Source organism: Myxocyprinus asiaticus, chromosome 15 (genome assembly GCF_019703515.2).
Source record: "Myxocyprinus asiaticus isolate MX2 ecotype Aquarium Trade chromosome 15, UBuf_Myxa_2, whole genome shotgun sequence".
Lineage (NCBI taxonomy): Eukaryota > Metazoa > Chordata > Actinopteri > Cypriniformes > Catostomidae > Myxocyprinus > Myxocyprinus asiaticus.
In genome coordinates this window covers 32,281,551-32,300,051 of record NC_059358.1, presented here as the reverse complement: position 1 = coordinate 32,300,051, position 18,501 = coordinate 32,281,551, and the positions used below count along the sequence as shown (strand labels likewise).

Sequence of the window (18,501 nt, the reverse complement as noted above, 5' to 3'; positions counted from 1 at the left end):
CATGAAATTGCCTCAGAAATATTGAGATCATTCTTTCAAACAACTGTTCATTTGCAGTATCAAAAGAGCATACAAAAGGTAAACAAACAACAAAGCAACTTGTTCTTCATGTGATTTTCTATTTTAAATATAACAAATTATAATACATTTAGATGCATCCACCAATTTGTATTATCAAGAGGAAGTTTAAAGATCAACTGTGCATGAAGGACTGTTTAAGCAGTGATAGAAATACTCTGTTGTTTCAAACATGCAGGAGTTATGATAATGGCTGAAAAGCTATCTTTTTCCAGCTGCTCTTTTATTTTTTATGATGGTGCTCGTCCACTTTGTCTCTGGTGGCTGGTAAAAATGAAGCACCATAGTCAGTCTGAGACTCTAAATGAGCTCTGATGTTTTCCCCCAGTCTACAGTTCCCATGAATCAGCCCCAGTTGGTCAACAACACCAATGTCTCATGAAAATACTTCTGTTTTTATTCTTCCCATTTTTTGTAAACCTCTGAGAACTGGCAAATGTGTTCCTGTCCAATGTCTGTGAGTTTGTACACATAAGGTTCTTTCTGTTGGTCTTGGTCCTATGCAGGAATTCACCGCTGTTTGGGTAAGGGATCCTCGTATCCAGAAGGAGGATTTCTGGCATGCTTACATGGATTATGAAATCTGTATACACGTAAGTGTGCTCAGGAGACATGACACACACAAAGCGGTCAAAAGATATGGCCTGACCATTCTCTATCTTTCATTTTCACACAGACAAATAGTTTGGCCTTCACTAAGAAGAGTTCTTGTGTGCGGCGGAGGTACAGTGAGTTTGTGTGGCTAAGAAAAAAGCTACAGGAAAATGCCATGCTCATGTATGCAACCATTGTATCCTGTTCCTGTTATTGACATCCTGTACACCTGTTTTTCAGTGTTTGTGCATTGATAATAATTGGTTTGTAATATACAGTGGCAGGGCTGTAGCAAGAAATTCTGGGCCCCCTGACTATATATTGCTCTGGGCCCCTTACCTATTCAAATTACACAGTTTCGAATTTGTTGTGGGCCCCCCTGGACCTTTGGGCCCCTAGAATCGTTACCACCTTTCAGCTTACTGGCTACGGCCCTGTATAGTGGTCCCAAAATGTATTTGAACACCTTGTGATGCCACTTTTGAATGTCATTGCATTAGACACAATATATCAAGTGTCATCGTTAAACAAATGATGGTAGAGTTTTTTTTCAGAATTTACTTCATTTTTTGAGCCATTTTTGAAACTAACATTTTAGCAAATGGTCTCATTGTGATTTTTAGTGTATATATAATGTTGCAGGTGTCCCAACAGAGTAACCATGTAGTTCAGCAGAATCAGAACATTAACTATGAACAGTTAACACTCGACAACCTTTACATTTTGTCTCAATTTTAAAAAATATATGTAGGCTATTGTTTTATCTGATTTATTTCAAAACCTTTGAAACTACTTTTTTTTTAAATGTTTTGCTTGAAAAGTGTGTTTGTACTATGTTTCTTTAAAATAAATGCCACTTGGTTTGATATTTTGTTATATAATGCAAAGACATTCATAATTTGTTTAATGCGGCTTAAGTGTTCAAATAATTGTTGGGGCCACTGTACATCTCAGTAACATATGAAATGGTTATAGATCTGGCTTTTACTATCTTGTCAGGTAATTAGTTACTATTTACAAATTACTAGTTCTTGCTAATTACCAAAATAGGCAACTATGCAATAGTGAAAACATACTAATGTTTCAGTCTTTACTCATTTGGTAAATTTCTTTGTGACAGATGCATACTATTCCCATATTCCCATGCATATATTACTTTGCATTAAAATATATATCTAACTTAGCTTGTTGATTGTGTGATTTGACATTTGATTTGACGTTTGGGTTTGTCTATTAATTGTAGAACGCATCTACCCAAACTTCCTCCAAAGAACCCGTTCTTCAGTCTCAACAATGCCAGAGAAATTGGTGCCCGAATGGAGGGGCTCAGGAAGTTTCTTGAAGTGTAAGCGTCCAATTGCCTTAAGACCAAGTTAACATTACATTTTGAATTTATGTAGACATATGTGAAGTACTGTATCTGTTGAGCCTCAAAAAATACAGCAAAACCCCTATACTCTCAGTTTCAGTTTTTAATGTGCTTATAACTTCTAGGGTCGTTCACAGCCCAGTGCTGCTCTCAGACAGTTGCTTGCACCTGTTCCTACAGTCCCAACTGAGTGTGAAAAAAATCAAGGCCTGTGCTGAGGGCAGGAGCCGCTACACTGTTTCTGAAGCCATCCACAATTTTGGCTCAGGAATCAAACGTTTTGAATCTGACTCTGAAGAGAATGTCGAGGAGGAAGAAGACTGTTAATCAGAGTGATTGAGTTATATATATATATATATATATATATATATCATGTTATACTGCATATTATCTGTACTGATGAATCTGTATAACCTAATAAAATAATAAATTATTTAAAACACATTCTTGCATACATTAATGTCTTGCTTGAGATTCAAATTAATGTAAAGAAAAAAGAAGAAATAGAAGAAGGTAGAAGCATAATGTGGGCTCAGTGGAAGACATTTTGCTGTTAAAACTACAGATGTGCTTTGAGAGGTTTATGATAGGGAATTTATGCTTGTGGAGTCCCTTCATCGCAATTACCCCATCCAAATAAGCAAATACAGAATATTTGGACATTATGTGATTTAAACCCGACTGCAGAAAGCTAATTCCTAATAATAATGTCTTCTCAAACAATTTTATGGCTGTACTTGGCTATAAAAAGACCATTGTCTGTGTGCCTTCTAATAAATATTCAACATTTCTTTGAGCTCGCACATGCCTTTGACCAGCAGATAGCGCCGCTGGTCTTCTGTCTTGCAATGACTGATGGTTTTACACCTGTAAGAGCCTATCATACATTTCCTCAAAGAGAAAATGTGTTGAAAGCAAGCAATAATGTCTCTTAAAATTATCCACTGCCTTCACAGGCTTTGATTTTGACATTAGATCATGAATACATTTTCAGAATAGTATAAATGTATGCTATTTCCAAAAGCAAGCCATTCAAAATAAAGCCTTCAAAGGGCTGCAACCAGTGTTCAAAAAAGTAAATTATACTGTACTTGTTAAATGAAATTATACATCAAGTCATCAGGGCCAAAATATCTTTTAGGACAGCACTGTAACCGTATATTCTGTTTTCCACGTTTAAAGACTGCATGAAATCGCTTGATGAGCACAGTTTTCTTTACTGTGTTGATATATATTAGCTCATGTCTTGAGTTCATGGGAAAGTCTTGCAAGAGTCACTTTTGCTGCTACTAAGGTTAGGATTGGGGTAACTGTTTGGTTTCTGTGGGACTCAAAATAAACACAATAAACACTAAATGTCACATGCGATTCTCAAGAGACTAAACACGACCACGTATTTCATTTTGAAACATGAGTTTGGGCAGGACATATAAAAGTGCTCATCCCTTTTAAAAAAAAATAGGCTTTAGTTATGTCACAGCCATGAACCACAATTTGCTACCTGCTAGTTAGTTGCAGGTGGTATTAGGGGGAGGAACAGTTTCATTATAGAGAGCATTTGATTGAAGAAAAATCGGTAACACTTTAATTTAATATTCCATTTATTATGGGGGTTCGTTACTGGCTAATAAGTAATTTACAAATTAAATACAAAACATTAAGTGGTTATAACAACATGCATAAAAAGGTGATTTGCATGCAATACCTGTAAATGCTTAATAAGTCTTATTCAACATTTGTAACCATTGAAAATGTACCTTAATCTAAAGATGACATATGTAAAGCATTTATTAGGAGTTGCCTGCGTTTGAAACCTATGTACATAAAATTCTGTATGATTTAATGGTCATTAGGCTTTACTATATGATATATGCTGATAATGCTGTAAATGAGCATGAGGACCTGAAAAGTGTTTTGCAGAAAACTTTAGGTAACTAGGACTAGGTAAAACTATTCTTTTGACATCAACGTGACAAGGAAAGTTACAACACAAGTGAGTTAAGACGGTATATGTCATAATCCCTCCTTTTGATCTCACTGTAATAGTCTATTTAAGATACTTTGTGAAATAAATCATGAATTATGGCCTTTTATGTTTTTCATTAAATTAAGTATGAATAAGTGTATTTATTAAGCATTTATAATGTAAATTAAAATTCTTGCAATGGATGAAAGTTGCCCTTTTAAGCAAGAGTCACACCGAATCTTTAACTGAAGGGAGATTCCTTTGCACTGTCTTTTCCTGTCTCCCCTGCACATCTTACACTGCATGCAAAGGTTCATGCGTGCAAACTCGCCCAACAGGTTGAAATGTTCCTCTAATCGCCTGCCCCCTGAACGTCACTCGCCCGGCTCCCTTAAGAACACTGACGGCCAGCTGCTGCTGTCTCTCTAACGATAGAGACCATCTTAATAGGCTCTGCACACATTCAGCTTCCTGATAGCAGTGCTGTCAGCCCTGCGGCATGAGACTCCCACTGGACGCACAAATACCAGTAAAAGAGACTGGAGGTGTGTACGCATCAGGCAGACAAGCAGCTCTAACGGTTGTATGGGGGTAATACCATGTTGACAGGCAGAGTCCCAGTGTAGGCTGCTGTGTTGGTTAATGTCAGTGCGCTGTCATTCTGTCCACCTTTCGAGATGACGTGCTTGGCCCTTGCTGTGACATCTTCATAAGGTGTATTATTTATTCAGCAGGCCAGTCAGAACAGCTGAAAGGTAGCCTTTGAAGTATACTGTAACATCTTAAGCATCTGTTTTTCCGTGAGCTCCATCAGCTGTTTAATCTAATAACTCATACTGATACAAGGACACCACGTATCACAAGACAATGTAAAGCAAAGTAAACAAAAAAGGACTATAGAGCGCAACAGCGCCCACCCAATTTTTCAGCTGTCTTGGTTCCGGAAATATTTTTCCCTTTCATTTGTTTCATAGAGATTTAATAATATTCTTCATTAAAGAGTTCTAGACCATGAACCATGTCAACTTGCTCCGAGGTGAATCAAAACATTACAAACTTTGATTTAAAGCAAAACACAAAACAAAAAAAGTATTTAAAAATTGGAAAAAAGACAAAGGTACAAGGGTGTGTACTTGTTATTTTAATGAGGGCATGAACTACAATCCTGTGAAGCATAGTGAATGACATATTAAACGACAGACAAATATAAAACCATTTATTTAAAGTTAATTATAGGGGGGGCCTGGGTAGCTCAGCGAGTATTGATGCTGACTACCACCCCTGGAGTCGCGAGTTCAAATCCAGGGCATGCTGAGTGACTCCAGCCAGGACTCCTAAGCAACCAAATTGGCCTGGTTGCTAGGGAAGGTAGAGTCACATGGGGTAACCTCCTCGTAGTCACTATTAGAGGTTCTCGCTCTCGATGGAGCACGTGGTAAGTTGAGCATGGATCAGGGAGGGTAGCATGAGCCTCCCGTGCTGTGAGACTCCACGGTGTCATGCACAGCGAGCCACGTGATAAGATAAAATTGACTGTCTCAGAAGCAGAGGCAACTGAGATTTGTCACCCGTCACCCAGATTGAGGTGAATAACCGCACCACCATGAGGACCTACTAAGTAGTGGGAATTGGGCATTCCAAATTGGGAGAAAAGGGGATAAAATAAAATTAAAAAAATGAAAATAAAAAAGGTTAATTATAGGTATAGAAACTATATATTTTAGCTATATGCAAATGTATAAGTAGTTTGAGAGTGTAGGGAGACCAACTTGATTGCGTCATTCACAGAGTGTCATGGAAGAGGGCGGTGGCTGCTGGGCTCTTTTGCCACACTTTGTTTGCCACGATTCTCTGATTGGTGGATCTTTCTCTTGAGGATCATGGGTAGTGTAGTTCTTCACCAGTAATTACGCTATTAAGAGGACATATACTGTACACCATTGATTAACAACAGTAGGTCTGACTTCAAAAATTTACAAGTTATCATGAAAAATCAATTCCGCTATGAAGAAAATGAATGGGATTTTTACTTCTGGGACCAGAATGTTGCACTTTAAGGTCGAACAAATGGATAGTCTCATCTCAAACTCACACCACTGGTTTTGCAACCAATTGTTTTGATAGCAACACAGACCACAGTGTTTGCACTTTTTGGGGAAATCAACTTACAAATGGACTAGTTTTTGCTAGTTATTTCTGCATATAAAGCTGGGATGTGAGAAAGTATTTTAACATTGAAAAAAGGTCAGAGTGTGTACTGCAATTAGTTCTTGTTTGGGAAAAAACAGTTCTTATTGCATTCCAGTTGTGTATAGCATCTGTAAAGACTGCTTGTACAGATCTATAATATAAGCTATGCTATGTTAATGTCATACGCCGTTAGCTTGAACATGTCTGACACATTTGCTACATTAATTAGATTACTGTGTCATCCTGAGGTGAGGGTGAAATTCATTATAAATTCATAATCGGGGAAACAAAGGGCTCCCGGCTGCATGACTGACAGGTAAAGTCACCCTTGGACCTTATCCACTCAGCATAGACCAAGGAGGGCAGTAGGGAGCACACCAAATTGGGGTGGAGAGGACACACTACTGAAGTTGTCTTATTAAACCACATAGGGTTTGTTGAGTTGTCTGTGATGTGTGTGTGTATGTGTATGTGTGTGTGAGAGAGAGAGAGAGAGAGAGAGAGAGAGAGAAAGGGAGGGAGAGAGAGAGCGAGGGAGATTGTGAGTGTATGTGTGTGAATGCAGGGAGCACTTTGGGCATGTGTGTACCATATGCATTGCCTCTCCCGTCACTTTCACACAAGGCGGTAATGAAGCTGTCATGGCCGCCAGCATGTGGATATGGTTGATATTCAAATGAGAGAGCCGCTCACCTGCTGAAGACAGACCAGTCCAATTACAGGCCCAGGGCAAAGACTGGGTCCCCGAATAGGGCAGATCTACTGTGCCACTGCAGGGGGAAGCAGTTTCATTTTCAGTTTGAAAAATTTTTCAGAGAAATACAACCCCTTTCATAGAAGAATTCAGCCCAGGACTGGAGTCTAGAAAACTAACCATGAAAGACGCATTCTAAAACTATGATAAAACATCCTGCAGTCTATATAAACGTAATACTTTTTAGTAAAAAATACAATGCTACTTGATCATAAGTGATTTTAACATGCATAATTTTCATTCTTTTACTGTTAAAGTGAAAGTGTGTAATTTCTGAGCCATTACCTAAAAGGTAAAAGCACTGAGAAAATAATGTTTAAGTTCATAATGGAATAGCCTACCAATACAGAATGGAATACATACTTAAAATATATATTTTTAAGATTTATAAAAACATATTAATCAGTAGTATAACACTGCAGTGTGCACTGTGGTACACTGCATATTTTGGCAAATGTGGTAGGTCATCTACATTTGCATACTATTCACATAAAACATACTATATACCGCAGAAATAGTAGTATGGAACATACTATTCCGAACATATAAACTGCATCCCAAATCGCATGCTTCTGCACTATTTTATGCCATTTTATAGTGTAAGTAGTGTGGGTATTGTGCTCATACTGAAATATGCAACGAGAATAAGAGTATGACGAGCACCTGGATGATGAGCTTCTTTAACCAAAATAACAAATTGTGGAATGTTGGACACTTCATGCACATACACTTCAGATGTTACAGCTTGCCCTACATAGCAAAAGGGGTGGGGTTACCTGACCACAATGCTGGCCTGACAAAACAATTGTTGTTAATGGTGAAAGTGGCAACTAGTGAAACTTCTGTGAAGACATCTTGAAAATTTGAGTTGAATGCTTTGCCATCACCCCACGCTGTGTGAATATGTGTGTTATTTTGGAGTGCTGGACTGAGGTTGGCTAACATGCTAAAACTAGCGGCAGCACATTGCATGTGTTTGAAATGTCACTTCTGTCAGCTGAAAAATGTTGAATGCTCCCATGTAGTAAAACAAAAACAAAAAACGTAAGTGTTCCATTTGAGACGATTCATACACTAGATGGCCAAATACATAGTGCATGGTGTAAGTGCACAGTGCATAGTGCATCATTTGAGACACAGGAATAGCTCATGATTGTTCCCAAGCAGGTTTCCAGAACACTCCCCCATCTGTCATTGGTCAGACAAATACAGATAGTCCCACCACAAACTCATGCCATTGGTTGAGCCAGTGTTGCTGTGTCTAGCTGATTGGGATGCTCAAACAATAATAGAAATGTTTTGATGGTGCCACAGAGCCACAGTACTCACATTTATCATGTAAAAATCAACCTACAAATGGCATACACCGAGACTTTGCTAATAAGCTTGGGAAGGAGAAAGTATTTTAACATCAGAAAAAAAAGTGCTTTACCCTTAAGGAATGGTCAAATATTTCAGACTTAATGGGCCTATTTCATTGTCTCCTAAATGAGAACAGTATGAGAAAGTACATTTATATTTACCCATGCAGTGTGTACAACTAATAGGAAGCCATCTGAACTGCTGCTATGGACTTGAGTAGTATAGTATTGTGCTCGGGACTGAGAGAGCTATTGACTAGTCTGTAATTGTCTGTTTCCCTCCTCTACAGACTGTTAACCTTGAGCTGCCACAGGGGGAAGAGGAGCAGGAATGGCCATGACTGTCAGTCCCGTTCCACTGTCATGGCAACGCTGAAAACTGACTAAACCTTCACCCATTGATTTAAAGTGAACACTGTCTTATAAAGGACCAAAGAGAAATGCTTTTGGTATGAACAGTTTGGGTATGAGGGCTTAACTCAAGGAGAGGCTTTCCAGATCTGTTAGGCTGTATAGAATAAAGATTGTGTTGTGTTTGTGTGGAGGTCATCTTTTCATGCTGAATGAGCAGAATGAATACTCCACAAACAGAAGCTACAAAAGGTGACAGAGAGGGGAATGACTCCGCAGGGGATGCCACCATCTGCTTCAGAGCTTGTCAGCACTTTTTATGATACCAAATGCATATTGCCGCACAACATACACATGCTCGGTCATGGACATTAGCACAATCATATTAACCATGTTTGACCTCTACTGTGATTATGTAGCCTACAGTGGGGTCCATAAGTCTGAGACTGCGTTGGAAACGTGAGATTCAAAATCCTATTTAAAAACGGGAAATGAACAAAAAGTTTTAGGATTTTGTAAGATAGAAAACGTTAAATGAATGAGAAGTATTGGTAACACTTTTTAATAAGGTTCTGTTTGTTAACATTATTAGCTGCATTATGTATCATAAATATTTTATTCAATTCGGACAGGGGCAATCATGCAACAGCGAACTACTTCCAATCGACCGATACTCTAATTACAACTTCTTTTCAAACCAACGCAAATATTTTAACGTGAGTTCACTGCCACGCAGCACTCGCTCTGACCATTCCACAGTACACTATAGTTATACACAGTCTCTGTCTGAATAGACATGAGCTGAATTCGGCTCCGCAAGAGGCGGATCAAGCGCCGCGTCCCAACTCATTCATAATCATTCCTCAAACTCGTCTCGCCTCTCCACATTCGAGCTCACCTCGCCGTGCAGCCCCTATAATACAAAGCAAGCGCTGCTTCAAAATTCCAATCATCTCTACACTATAACATGACTTTCCCTCCTACTGTCAGGACAAACGCTTCACGCAGGTAAAATCAATCTATTATTTTATTTTACAGACATTCTTCTCTACTTTTGCCCGAATCATTGGATTACAAATGTTAATTTACAAGCTTGACCATACAACTTAATTTCTGCATGATTTTAAAAGCGTTCAACAATCTGTCATAATTTTACGCTCCACCAAAGTTTAAAGTAACAAGTTAAATCGATGCCAAATGATTCATCTTGGCACCTTGTTTTATACTCTAATATTTTAGTTTTTCTGTAGAATTTATTACAAGTCATCAATATAAAATAAGTCATTTTATCCACCACACTATCCGCAAATGGTGCTCTTATAGTAACTATTCAATCCAACTCTCAGGCACAAACTGTTACGATTTCATATGTCCTCATCAAAACGAGATGAGTCACCCTGTGCCAATAATACAGAGCTATGAAATGACTCACATTACATTGGGAAACAATCTACAAGCTCCAAACCATATGCTTAAGTTAATAAACATCAGACTACGGTATTCATCTGGATACTCAGTTTCAGGTGCCCTTTAATTTTATGTGATGTCTTTTGGGCCATGCGACTAAACCTCCCACTACAATGCCCTGTCCATGTGCCACAACTGCGGCATCCTTTGGTCGTACGACTAAACCTCCCACTACACTGCAAACAGTGCAATGCGCTGTCCAAGCGCCGCTACTGTGGCGTCTTTTGGGCCCTGTGATACAAACTCCCACTACACTGCAAACAGCGCACATGCTGTCCAAGCGCCACAACTGTGGCATCTTTCAGGCTGTGTAACCACACCTCCTACTGCACTGCAAACAGTGCAAATGCGCCGTCCAAGCGCCTCAACTGTTCGAGTGCCACAACTGCAGCACGTCTTTCAGATCATGCGTCTCAGCCTCCATGGCTTTGTAACACATCGTATACCAAACTAACCATCACCCACCTAGCAACTGACAAGAACAGGGCTGTTTCAGGTCTTCCCTAAATAGTTAAGCATAAGCTTGCATCTCCGCATCAATCAATTTCATTTGAACATAGCCTACCATACGCCCTCACGTCAAATGCCATGCTCAACCCATTTGTACCTCAGAGTGAATTCTTACTTATTTACAGCATAAACTTTTCACATGAAAACATGGGCTCCTCCTGTTAAACGTCACGTGAGTCCGCGCTCTAAGATTCATCCCGTTCATCCTACCATCGTATGCAATGCAGGCCCACGCCTGCGGATCCAGCCGCTCGCAGCTTCGAGAAAGCTCTGTTTATGCTGAATTTACTTTCTCTCATGAATCGTATGCTTTCCCATTGAATGCTTCTTCAAGCCATTTCCCCCTGAACCCTACAAACATATCAGACAGCTTGGAAATGCTTCAAAGATGTCCACCTAAATTACAATCTCTGTATCATCCTTCACCTCACCTCACAACTCAACAAAACCAAAAACATCCACCCCGGTACAATTAAAGGGTACCTAAACGGCATCCATTTCTTCCACAAATAAATTTTTTGGAAAAAATTCCCCCACAATAAGCCATCCCCAGATCTCACTCCTCGTCAAGAGCATTCACAAATCCCAACCCACCAGAATCAATACCAGACAACTATTTACTCTCGACCTACTAACTCGTTGCCTAAACACTCTCTGTCAGGGCTACATTTCTCTAAATACCGCAAAAACACTAGACGCCATGTTTATCCTTGCCTTCTTTGGTTTCTTCCATCACTCCGAACTCACCACCACAACAAAATTAGATCCAAGAATCCTTTTCAGCTCTTGCAGAGCTCATTTCCATGCGGCCGCAACCGCCACTGTCTCTTCAGTACTTCCGCCTATTTTCATTCTTCATCTCTACTTATTCTACACCTCCCAGTTTCCTATCCCCCGAGCGTCCTCTAGTGTGAGGTTGCTTCCACTAGCGGCCCCCGCTCATTCTATCATACTTTGGCACCTCTGCCCACCTCTCACAGGGCTCAGCAAGCATCTCCTCCTCCCTCAAATTAATTTCATCATTTCAAGTTCTTTTTTGGGGGGTACAAGAGGCATCATTAAATACTTCGTCTCATCTCAAATACAAGGTTCCGTAGACAACAGCTCACTGTCACGTTTTCTGGAATTATTTTGGGCGTATTCTTGCTCAGGCCAAGCCTTGAGCCTCGAGCCCTTCACCCAGGACAGCGAGCCACAAACTTTTTACACTATACTCTGAGCAGGATTACATTAACTTGCGAACTACTGAAATGATTTTAGTGTGATAAAATCGCTTACCAACCTTTTTTGTGTAGTAATATCTCATTTTGTAATTGTACTTAAAGACGTCATATTTACCTTCACACACCAAAAATCCATGGGCGAAATAAAGTAATCTCATTGGGAATCCGCTCATGATCGCGCAATAGACTTCCGGTGACGAAATATTTCTCCTCGCTGATTTCAGTGAATTGCAGTATGACCAATAGGAAGTTTCTTGGTTTGAGAGTGACCTCTTTTTTGGCGGTGCTTCATACACAGCTACACTGAATATTTACAGTTCAATGGACAAGGAAATCATTTTAGTGGCGAGTTTCTTTTTAACTTCATTCTCCCAGAGTAATAAGTACAGCATTGTTTCACACGCATTCAAAGCCTTCTTCACCCGTGGAATTTCACCATGCAAAGGTAAATGAGACCGCACATTAACACTGTAAACTATAAAACCCTAAAACGACGATTTAAACAACTTTACAGCTTTAATACAACACGAGTTGTAACAGAAGAATTAATGTAAGTGCTTTTATAAAATTATAAGCTTCACATTTCTACCTCTAAACCCTCAAAAAATTTGCCCTATTCACTTCCATTATAAGTGCCTCACTGTAACCTTGAATTTAGCTTTTTTAAAGAAAAGGAGGGACATGTCTAAATACATTTTTGTGGTAATCAGCAATATGCCACAAATGCTGTCGACTGAGCTTAACTTGTATTGAACCCGGAATATTAATTGAACTAATGTTTACGTATACAACTTTTAGTTTTAAAAATGTATTAGCATATGTTAAAATTAACATGAATCAAGATTAATAGGTGCTGTTAAAGTATTGTTCATTATTATTTCATGTTTAATGATTATTTTAATTAATGTTAAAGCTGAAGTATGTAACTTTTTCTGTGTTAAAATACTTTCTCCTAACCCAGCTTAATATGCAGAGACATGTAAGCCATTCATAGGATAATTTTCTCTGAAACTGTAAGCACTGTCTTTCCGTGGTGCTTTGAAAATTGCTCCAAGTTTGTTTTGAACAACCTACTTAGACCCGCCCCAACAACGATACTTAACCAATGGCATGATTCAGGGGCAGGACTATGTTTTTGTTTGACCAATGGAACTCAGGGGTGTATTCAAAAAGCTGTTTTGAAAACAAAGTTGTTGTTTTTTGCAATTCCCTTTGGTGGTGCTAGTGGCGTAGAAATAACATACATACATAATTGCATACAGTACATGGTTTAATGAACACAACCTCATTGTAAAGTGTTACAGAAATATTTGTTGTACTGTAAGTCACTAATGTCACACTATAATTTGTGACATTGACCGTGAAATTCATGTTAATTTTTCATTTCCACATTCACCCAAAAGATTATGCTGATAATACACTGTAATTTGTTTTCACTAGTCTTGTGAGACTTTTGGACCCCTCTGTATGTACAAGAGGATCAATTTTAGGTGTGATGTGTCCATACATGTCAGATTTTTTATTGTTTACATCTAATGAAGCAAATGGATATTCAACAAAATTGAATTGAACTGAAGAACCAGTACAATTAGAGCAAACTAAACTATCGAGATAAGAGATAGTCTGTGCAGGTGTGGTGGATAAGGCCCTATGAAGGCTTGATATAGGAAGCCCACAAAACTCTCACACACATACACTTGTGGCAAAATTGAATTATAAACATGGACATGGGTACAGTGATCTAAAACAAGATCTTCCTCTTGTATCTTTCATACAATATACTGTATGCTCTATCACCTTACAATAACTCAGTGCCTTGAAGTGAAGAGGAGGGACTCATCTATGTGTCCTGTCTCAACATTAAGCTCTATCTGAAAAACAGCCCTCCATGCCACCACTGCCAGAGCCAGACATCTTCCCCGTCACTCACTTGTCGGCAGGGAAATGAATCTGGATGCAGCTTGTCCCCCATTTATCAGCCTTGACAGGCTACCTTTGCCTGGTTCCGCTTGGATGGGGTTTCCTTCACTGCGGGTAGGAGAGCATATTTCTGCTGGAGATGAAAAAAAGACTGTGTGTGCAGCACTGTGAAGTGACTCGTGATTGGAGTGTCATTTGGTTGGGTATTAAATGGCAACAGTAAGCTGCCCTCATCTTCAAATACTCCTAGAGGGCAAATCCAAAGAGACGTGTTTTTACACTGCAATCTTCTTTCAGATTATAATAGGGAGGTATGACCTCTTAAAGACATAACCACCTCCTGGGAACAACTACTACATAATATTCTGTGCAACTATTGCATGGGGGTTTTGTGGAAATATGTGCTCAGAAGAGATGTTTAAAATTCACAAGCAAAAATTCATAAGCATTGTAAGGAAACAAGAAGCAATAAAAGTGAAAGTCAGTAAATGATGACTGATTTTCATTTTTGGGGGAACTAGCCCTTTAAGCTGTACTCAGTCACCTGCTTTGAATCAAAATGGAAAGATCTGGCATCTGCTTCCCACATATATGGCGTAGATCACATTAATTATCTACAAAACATTTAAACTGAGTCTTAACCTGCAGCTATTCATCTATGAGCCATTGTTGCACATTTCTTAAAGTGAGACAAAGAGCCCCTTAGAGGGAAGCTAAGCACTCAAAACTCAAAATGGCATCATTGTAACCGGTTCCTGAATGAATGGGCATAACCGATTTCCACAGACACATTTTAAAGAAGTGTGTGCAGTGCTTAAAGGCATACTGTTTCACACAGCCCTCACAATGTGATGGATAACAGTGCCAGAATTGCCGCAAACTAATATCTTGTTAGAGGAAGGAAAGGGAAGTGCCCAGTGGGTGAGCTCTGTGTGTGTGTGTGTGTGTGTGTGTGTGTGTGTGTGTGTGTGTGTGTGTGTGTGTGTGTGTGTGTGTGTGTGTGTGTGTGTGTGTGTGTGTGTGTGTGTGTGTGTGTGTGTGTGGAGCTTTGGGAGGGAGGGCCTGGTCTCTCAAGGGTCCCTTGACTTGTATCCCTGCCAGACCATATAAATCAGCACGTGCCCCACGGCCGCAATAAGCTAGAAAATAAAAAAAGCATAAAAGTGTCGAAGTGAAATAGAGGAAGGGAGAATTCTTTTATGATGAAACTAAATTCTCCTTACTCTGCAGTAGATCCACTTCCCTCACTCTGATTGTTTACTCCTGACACCATTCATCATTACGCTGCCACAAATGACTCAAATTACCACACCTGCTCCTCGTATAATACCCGCAGAACCAGGGCTTAACACTCAGGTAATTGTTTCAATAGGAATTCCTTCAGTCAGAGCCGATGACGTTACACGTGAGGGGGAGAAATTAAATGCATATTGACGCTTTGGGGTCTGGTGTTGAATGTTGTTAAGAGAAATGTATAGTTGGAATATACAGTGGTTAAGAACCAAGAGTATTGATTATTTTCAGGTTTAGTGTATTTTAATGCATGGGTCTTTTTAGGCCAAGCACCCCTTGGTGGATAAAGAGATGGAGCAGAGACCCCCTGCTACTTACTGTATAAATTTGCATTTTAAGCCTGGCCTATAACAACATGCATATAGCACCATATTCGTGCATTTTTATACTTTATGATGCTTACATTGCAAAGCCATTAAAATAATCATGTGTCATATACATTTACTTAAAGGGATAGTTCACCCAAAAATTAAAATTCTCTCATCAATTACTCACTCTCATGCTAGGATTTAAATTGTGATCTGTTTCTCACCCACACCTATTATATCACTTCTGAAGAAATGGATTTAAACACTGGAGCCATATGGATTACTTTTATGTTTCCTTTATGTGATTTTTTGAGCTTAAAATGTCTAATCACCATTCACTTGCATTGTATGGACCTACAAAGCTGAGATATTTTTCTACAAATCTTTGTTTGTGTTCTGCTGTAGAAAGAAAAATATACATATCTGGGATAGCATGAGTGTGAGTAAATGATAAGAGAATTTTAATTTTTGGGTGAACTATTCCTTTAAAACATTTCAGTGTGGGAGGGAATGATGAAGCTGAACTTTAGCTTCTTAATTCAGCTTCAGTTGAAGTTCACTTAATATTGTATTTTTGTGTGAAATACATGTAGTTGAAGTCAGAAGTTTACATACACTTAGGTTGAAGTCATTAAAACTAATTTCTTAACCACTCCACAGATTTCATATTAGCAAACTATAGTTTTGGCAAGTCGTTTAGGACATCTACTCTGTGCATGACACAAGTAATTTTTCCAACAATTGTTTACAGACAGATTGTTTCACTTTTAATCGACTATATCACAATGTGGGTCAGAAAATGATGTCAAGCCTTTAGCCAATTAGCCAATTAGCTTCTGATAGGAGGTGTACTGAATTGGAGATATACCCGTGGATGTATTTTAAGGCCTACCTTGAAACTCAGTGCCTCTTTGCTTGACATCGTGGGAAAATCAAAAGACCTCAGAAAAAAAATTGTGGACATCCACAGGTCTGGGTCATCCTCGGGAGCAATTTCCAAACGCCTGAAGGTACCATGTTTTTCTGTACAAACAATAGTACGTAAGTACAAACACCATGGGACAACGCAGCCATCATACCGCTCAGGAAGGAGACGCATTCTGTCTCCTAGAGATGAACGTGGTTTGGTGCTAAAAGTGCAAATTAATCCCAGAACAACAGCAAAGGACCATGTGAAGATGCTGGAGGAAACAGGTAGACAAGTATCTATATCCACAGTAAAACGAGTCCTATATCGACATAACCTGAAAGGCTGCTCAGCAAGGAAGAAGCCAATGCTCCAAAACCACCATAAAAAAAGCCAGACTACAGTTTGCAAGTGTACATGGGGACAAAATTTTACTTTTTGGAGAAATGTCATCTGGTCTAATGAAACAAAAATTGAACTGTTTGGCCATAATGACCATTGTTATGTTTGCAGGAAAAAGGGTGAGGCTTGCAAGCTGAAGAACACCATCCCAACCATGAAGCATGGGGGTGGCAGCATCATGTTGTGGGGGTGCTTTGCTGCAGGAGGGACTGGTGAACTTCACAAAATAGATGGCATCATGAGGAAAGAAAATTATGTGGATATATTGAAGCAACATCTCATGACATCAGCCATGAAGTTAAAACTCGGTCGTAAATGGGTCTTCCAAATGGACAATGACCCCAAGCATACCTCCAAAGTTGTGGCAAAATGGCTTAAGGACAACAAAGTCAAGGTATTGGAGTGGCCATCACAAAGCCCTGACCTGAGAGAAAATTTGTGGGCAGAACTGAAAAAGTGTATGCCAGCAAAGAGGCCTACAAACCTGATTCAGTAACACCAGTTCTGTCTGGAGAAATGGGCCAAAATTCCAGAAACTTATTGTGAGAAGCTTGTGGAAGGCTACCCAAAACATTTGACCAAAGTTTAAACAATTTAAAGGCAATGCTACCAAATACTAACAAAGTGTATGCAAACTTCTGACCCACTGGGAATGTGATGAAAGAAATAAAGACTGAATTAAATCATTCTCTCTACTATTATTCTGACATTTCATATTCTTAAAATAAAGTAGTGATCATAACTGACCTGAGACACGGAATGTTTTCAAAGATTAAATGTCAGGAATTGTGAAACAATGTATTTGGCTAAGGTGCATGTAAACTTCTGACTTCAACTGTAGATAACATGAAGGCCTATAGGAACCATACCAAGTAAAATTCACCTGGCTATAGTTTTGTTATAACTGCTAATCTCCATTACTGTACCTCACAACACTGACTTAGAATTCCAGTGTTTTTGTCATTACAGGTCTGTACAGCACAATATTATGGGGGAAATTATCATCTTGACTTGTCCTGACTCAGAGAGACATCTGAGAGGCATTCTCAGTGTTATATCAAAGAACACACGGTGTCCCTGACCTCTCCATGGCATAAGTCACATGCCAGCACCTCTCTGGCAACCCCTGACAGATCTGAGCACCCTCTTGGGCTTGAGGTGCTAAATCTGCTCAGGGACACTTTGGCAGGCCTTCAGAGGAACACGGCCCAGCCATGAGCAAGCAGTCATTGCTACCTGACACTGTTAAGCTCAGTATTTTCTACCTGATCAAGATCCTTGTTCCTACCCACTTTTTTAGGAAACATTCTAACATTTTTGGCTAATGTTTTTTAAAGGCTATGAACAAACAGTTTTAACTATTCTTGGTGATCAAAACCAATGCTGAATAGTGAGTTTACATCCCTTCTTTCTTACTGAAATCTGTAATAGGACGCCTAGAATAAATAGCAACCAATTTCAGCATTCTTTTATACCCATTGCAATTTGTTTTTTAAATTCATATTGTGTTTGTAAATTTTTTTGGCTGATGGTTGATGTTATTTATTTTTTTTACGTTTTGTTATACAAGTATGTTCCTTCCTATATGTCTTACACAGTCTCATGCTGCACCCAAATTGCCCATTGGGATTATAATAAACTAAAGACTACTGCTACTACTACTAAATAACATTAATGGAACATCCTTTACATGCCATTTAAAAAAAAATTTCAATTGGATACCACTGTGACTAAAACAATTAATCATTTCATCAGTTTCTCTTGCTAATGTGCCAGAAACATACAGTATACAGGTTCTGCAAAATGGT

At 39.1% G+C, this 18,501-nt stretch overlaps 1 protein-coding gene across 2 annotated transcripts; it reads left to right on the top strand.

Annotated features, from left to right (window-relative positions):
- The first annotated feature begins 417 nt into the window (after window positions 1-417).
- Window positions 418-2,479, top strand: snx10b (sorting nexin 10b). 2 transcript variants are annotated; one of them, XM_051718480.1, is made up of 4 exons: window positions 418-671; window positions 755-801; window positions 1,916-2,017; window positions 2,167-2,479. In XM_051718480.1, the coding sequence occupies exons 1-4, from the start codon at window positions 579-581 to the stop codon at window positions 2,366-2,368; spliced, it is 444 nt and encodes a 147-aa protein (XP_051574440.1). In that variant the 5' UTR covers window positions 418-578; the 3' UTR covers window positions 2,369-2,479. The 2 variants fall into 2 exon arrangements, with proteins under 2 accessions (XP_051574440.1, XP_051574438.1); XM_051718478.1 differs by having other exon boundaries at window positions 755-855.
- Window positions 2,480-18,501: the final 16,022 nt, after the last annotated feature.

Bases quoted from the DNA above. Each gene is read 5' to 3' on its own strand.
- snx10b (XM_051718478.1), top strand. From the start codon at position 579: ATGCAGGAATTCACCGCTGTTTGGGTAAGGGATCCTCGTATCCAGAAG. The intron at 672-754 runs GTAAGTGTGCTC...ATTTTCACACAG, and splicing joins ATTATGAAATCTGTATACAC to ACAAATAGTTTGGCCTTCAC. The intron at 2,018-2,166 runs GTAAGCGTCCAA...TATAACTTCTAG, and splicing joins CTCAGGAAGTTTCTTGAAGT to GGTCGTTCACAGCCCAGTGC.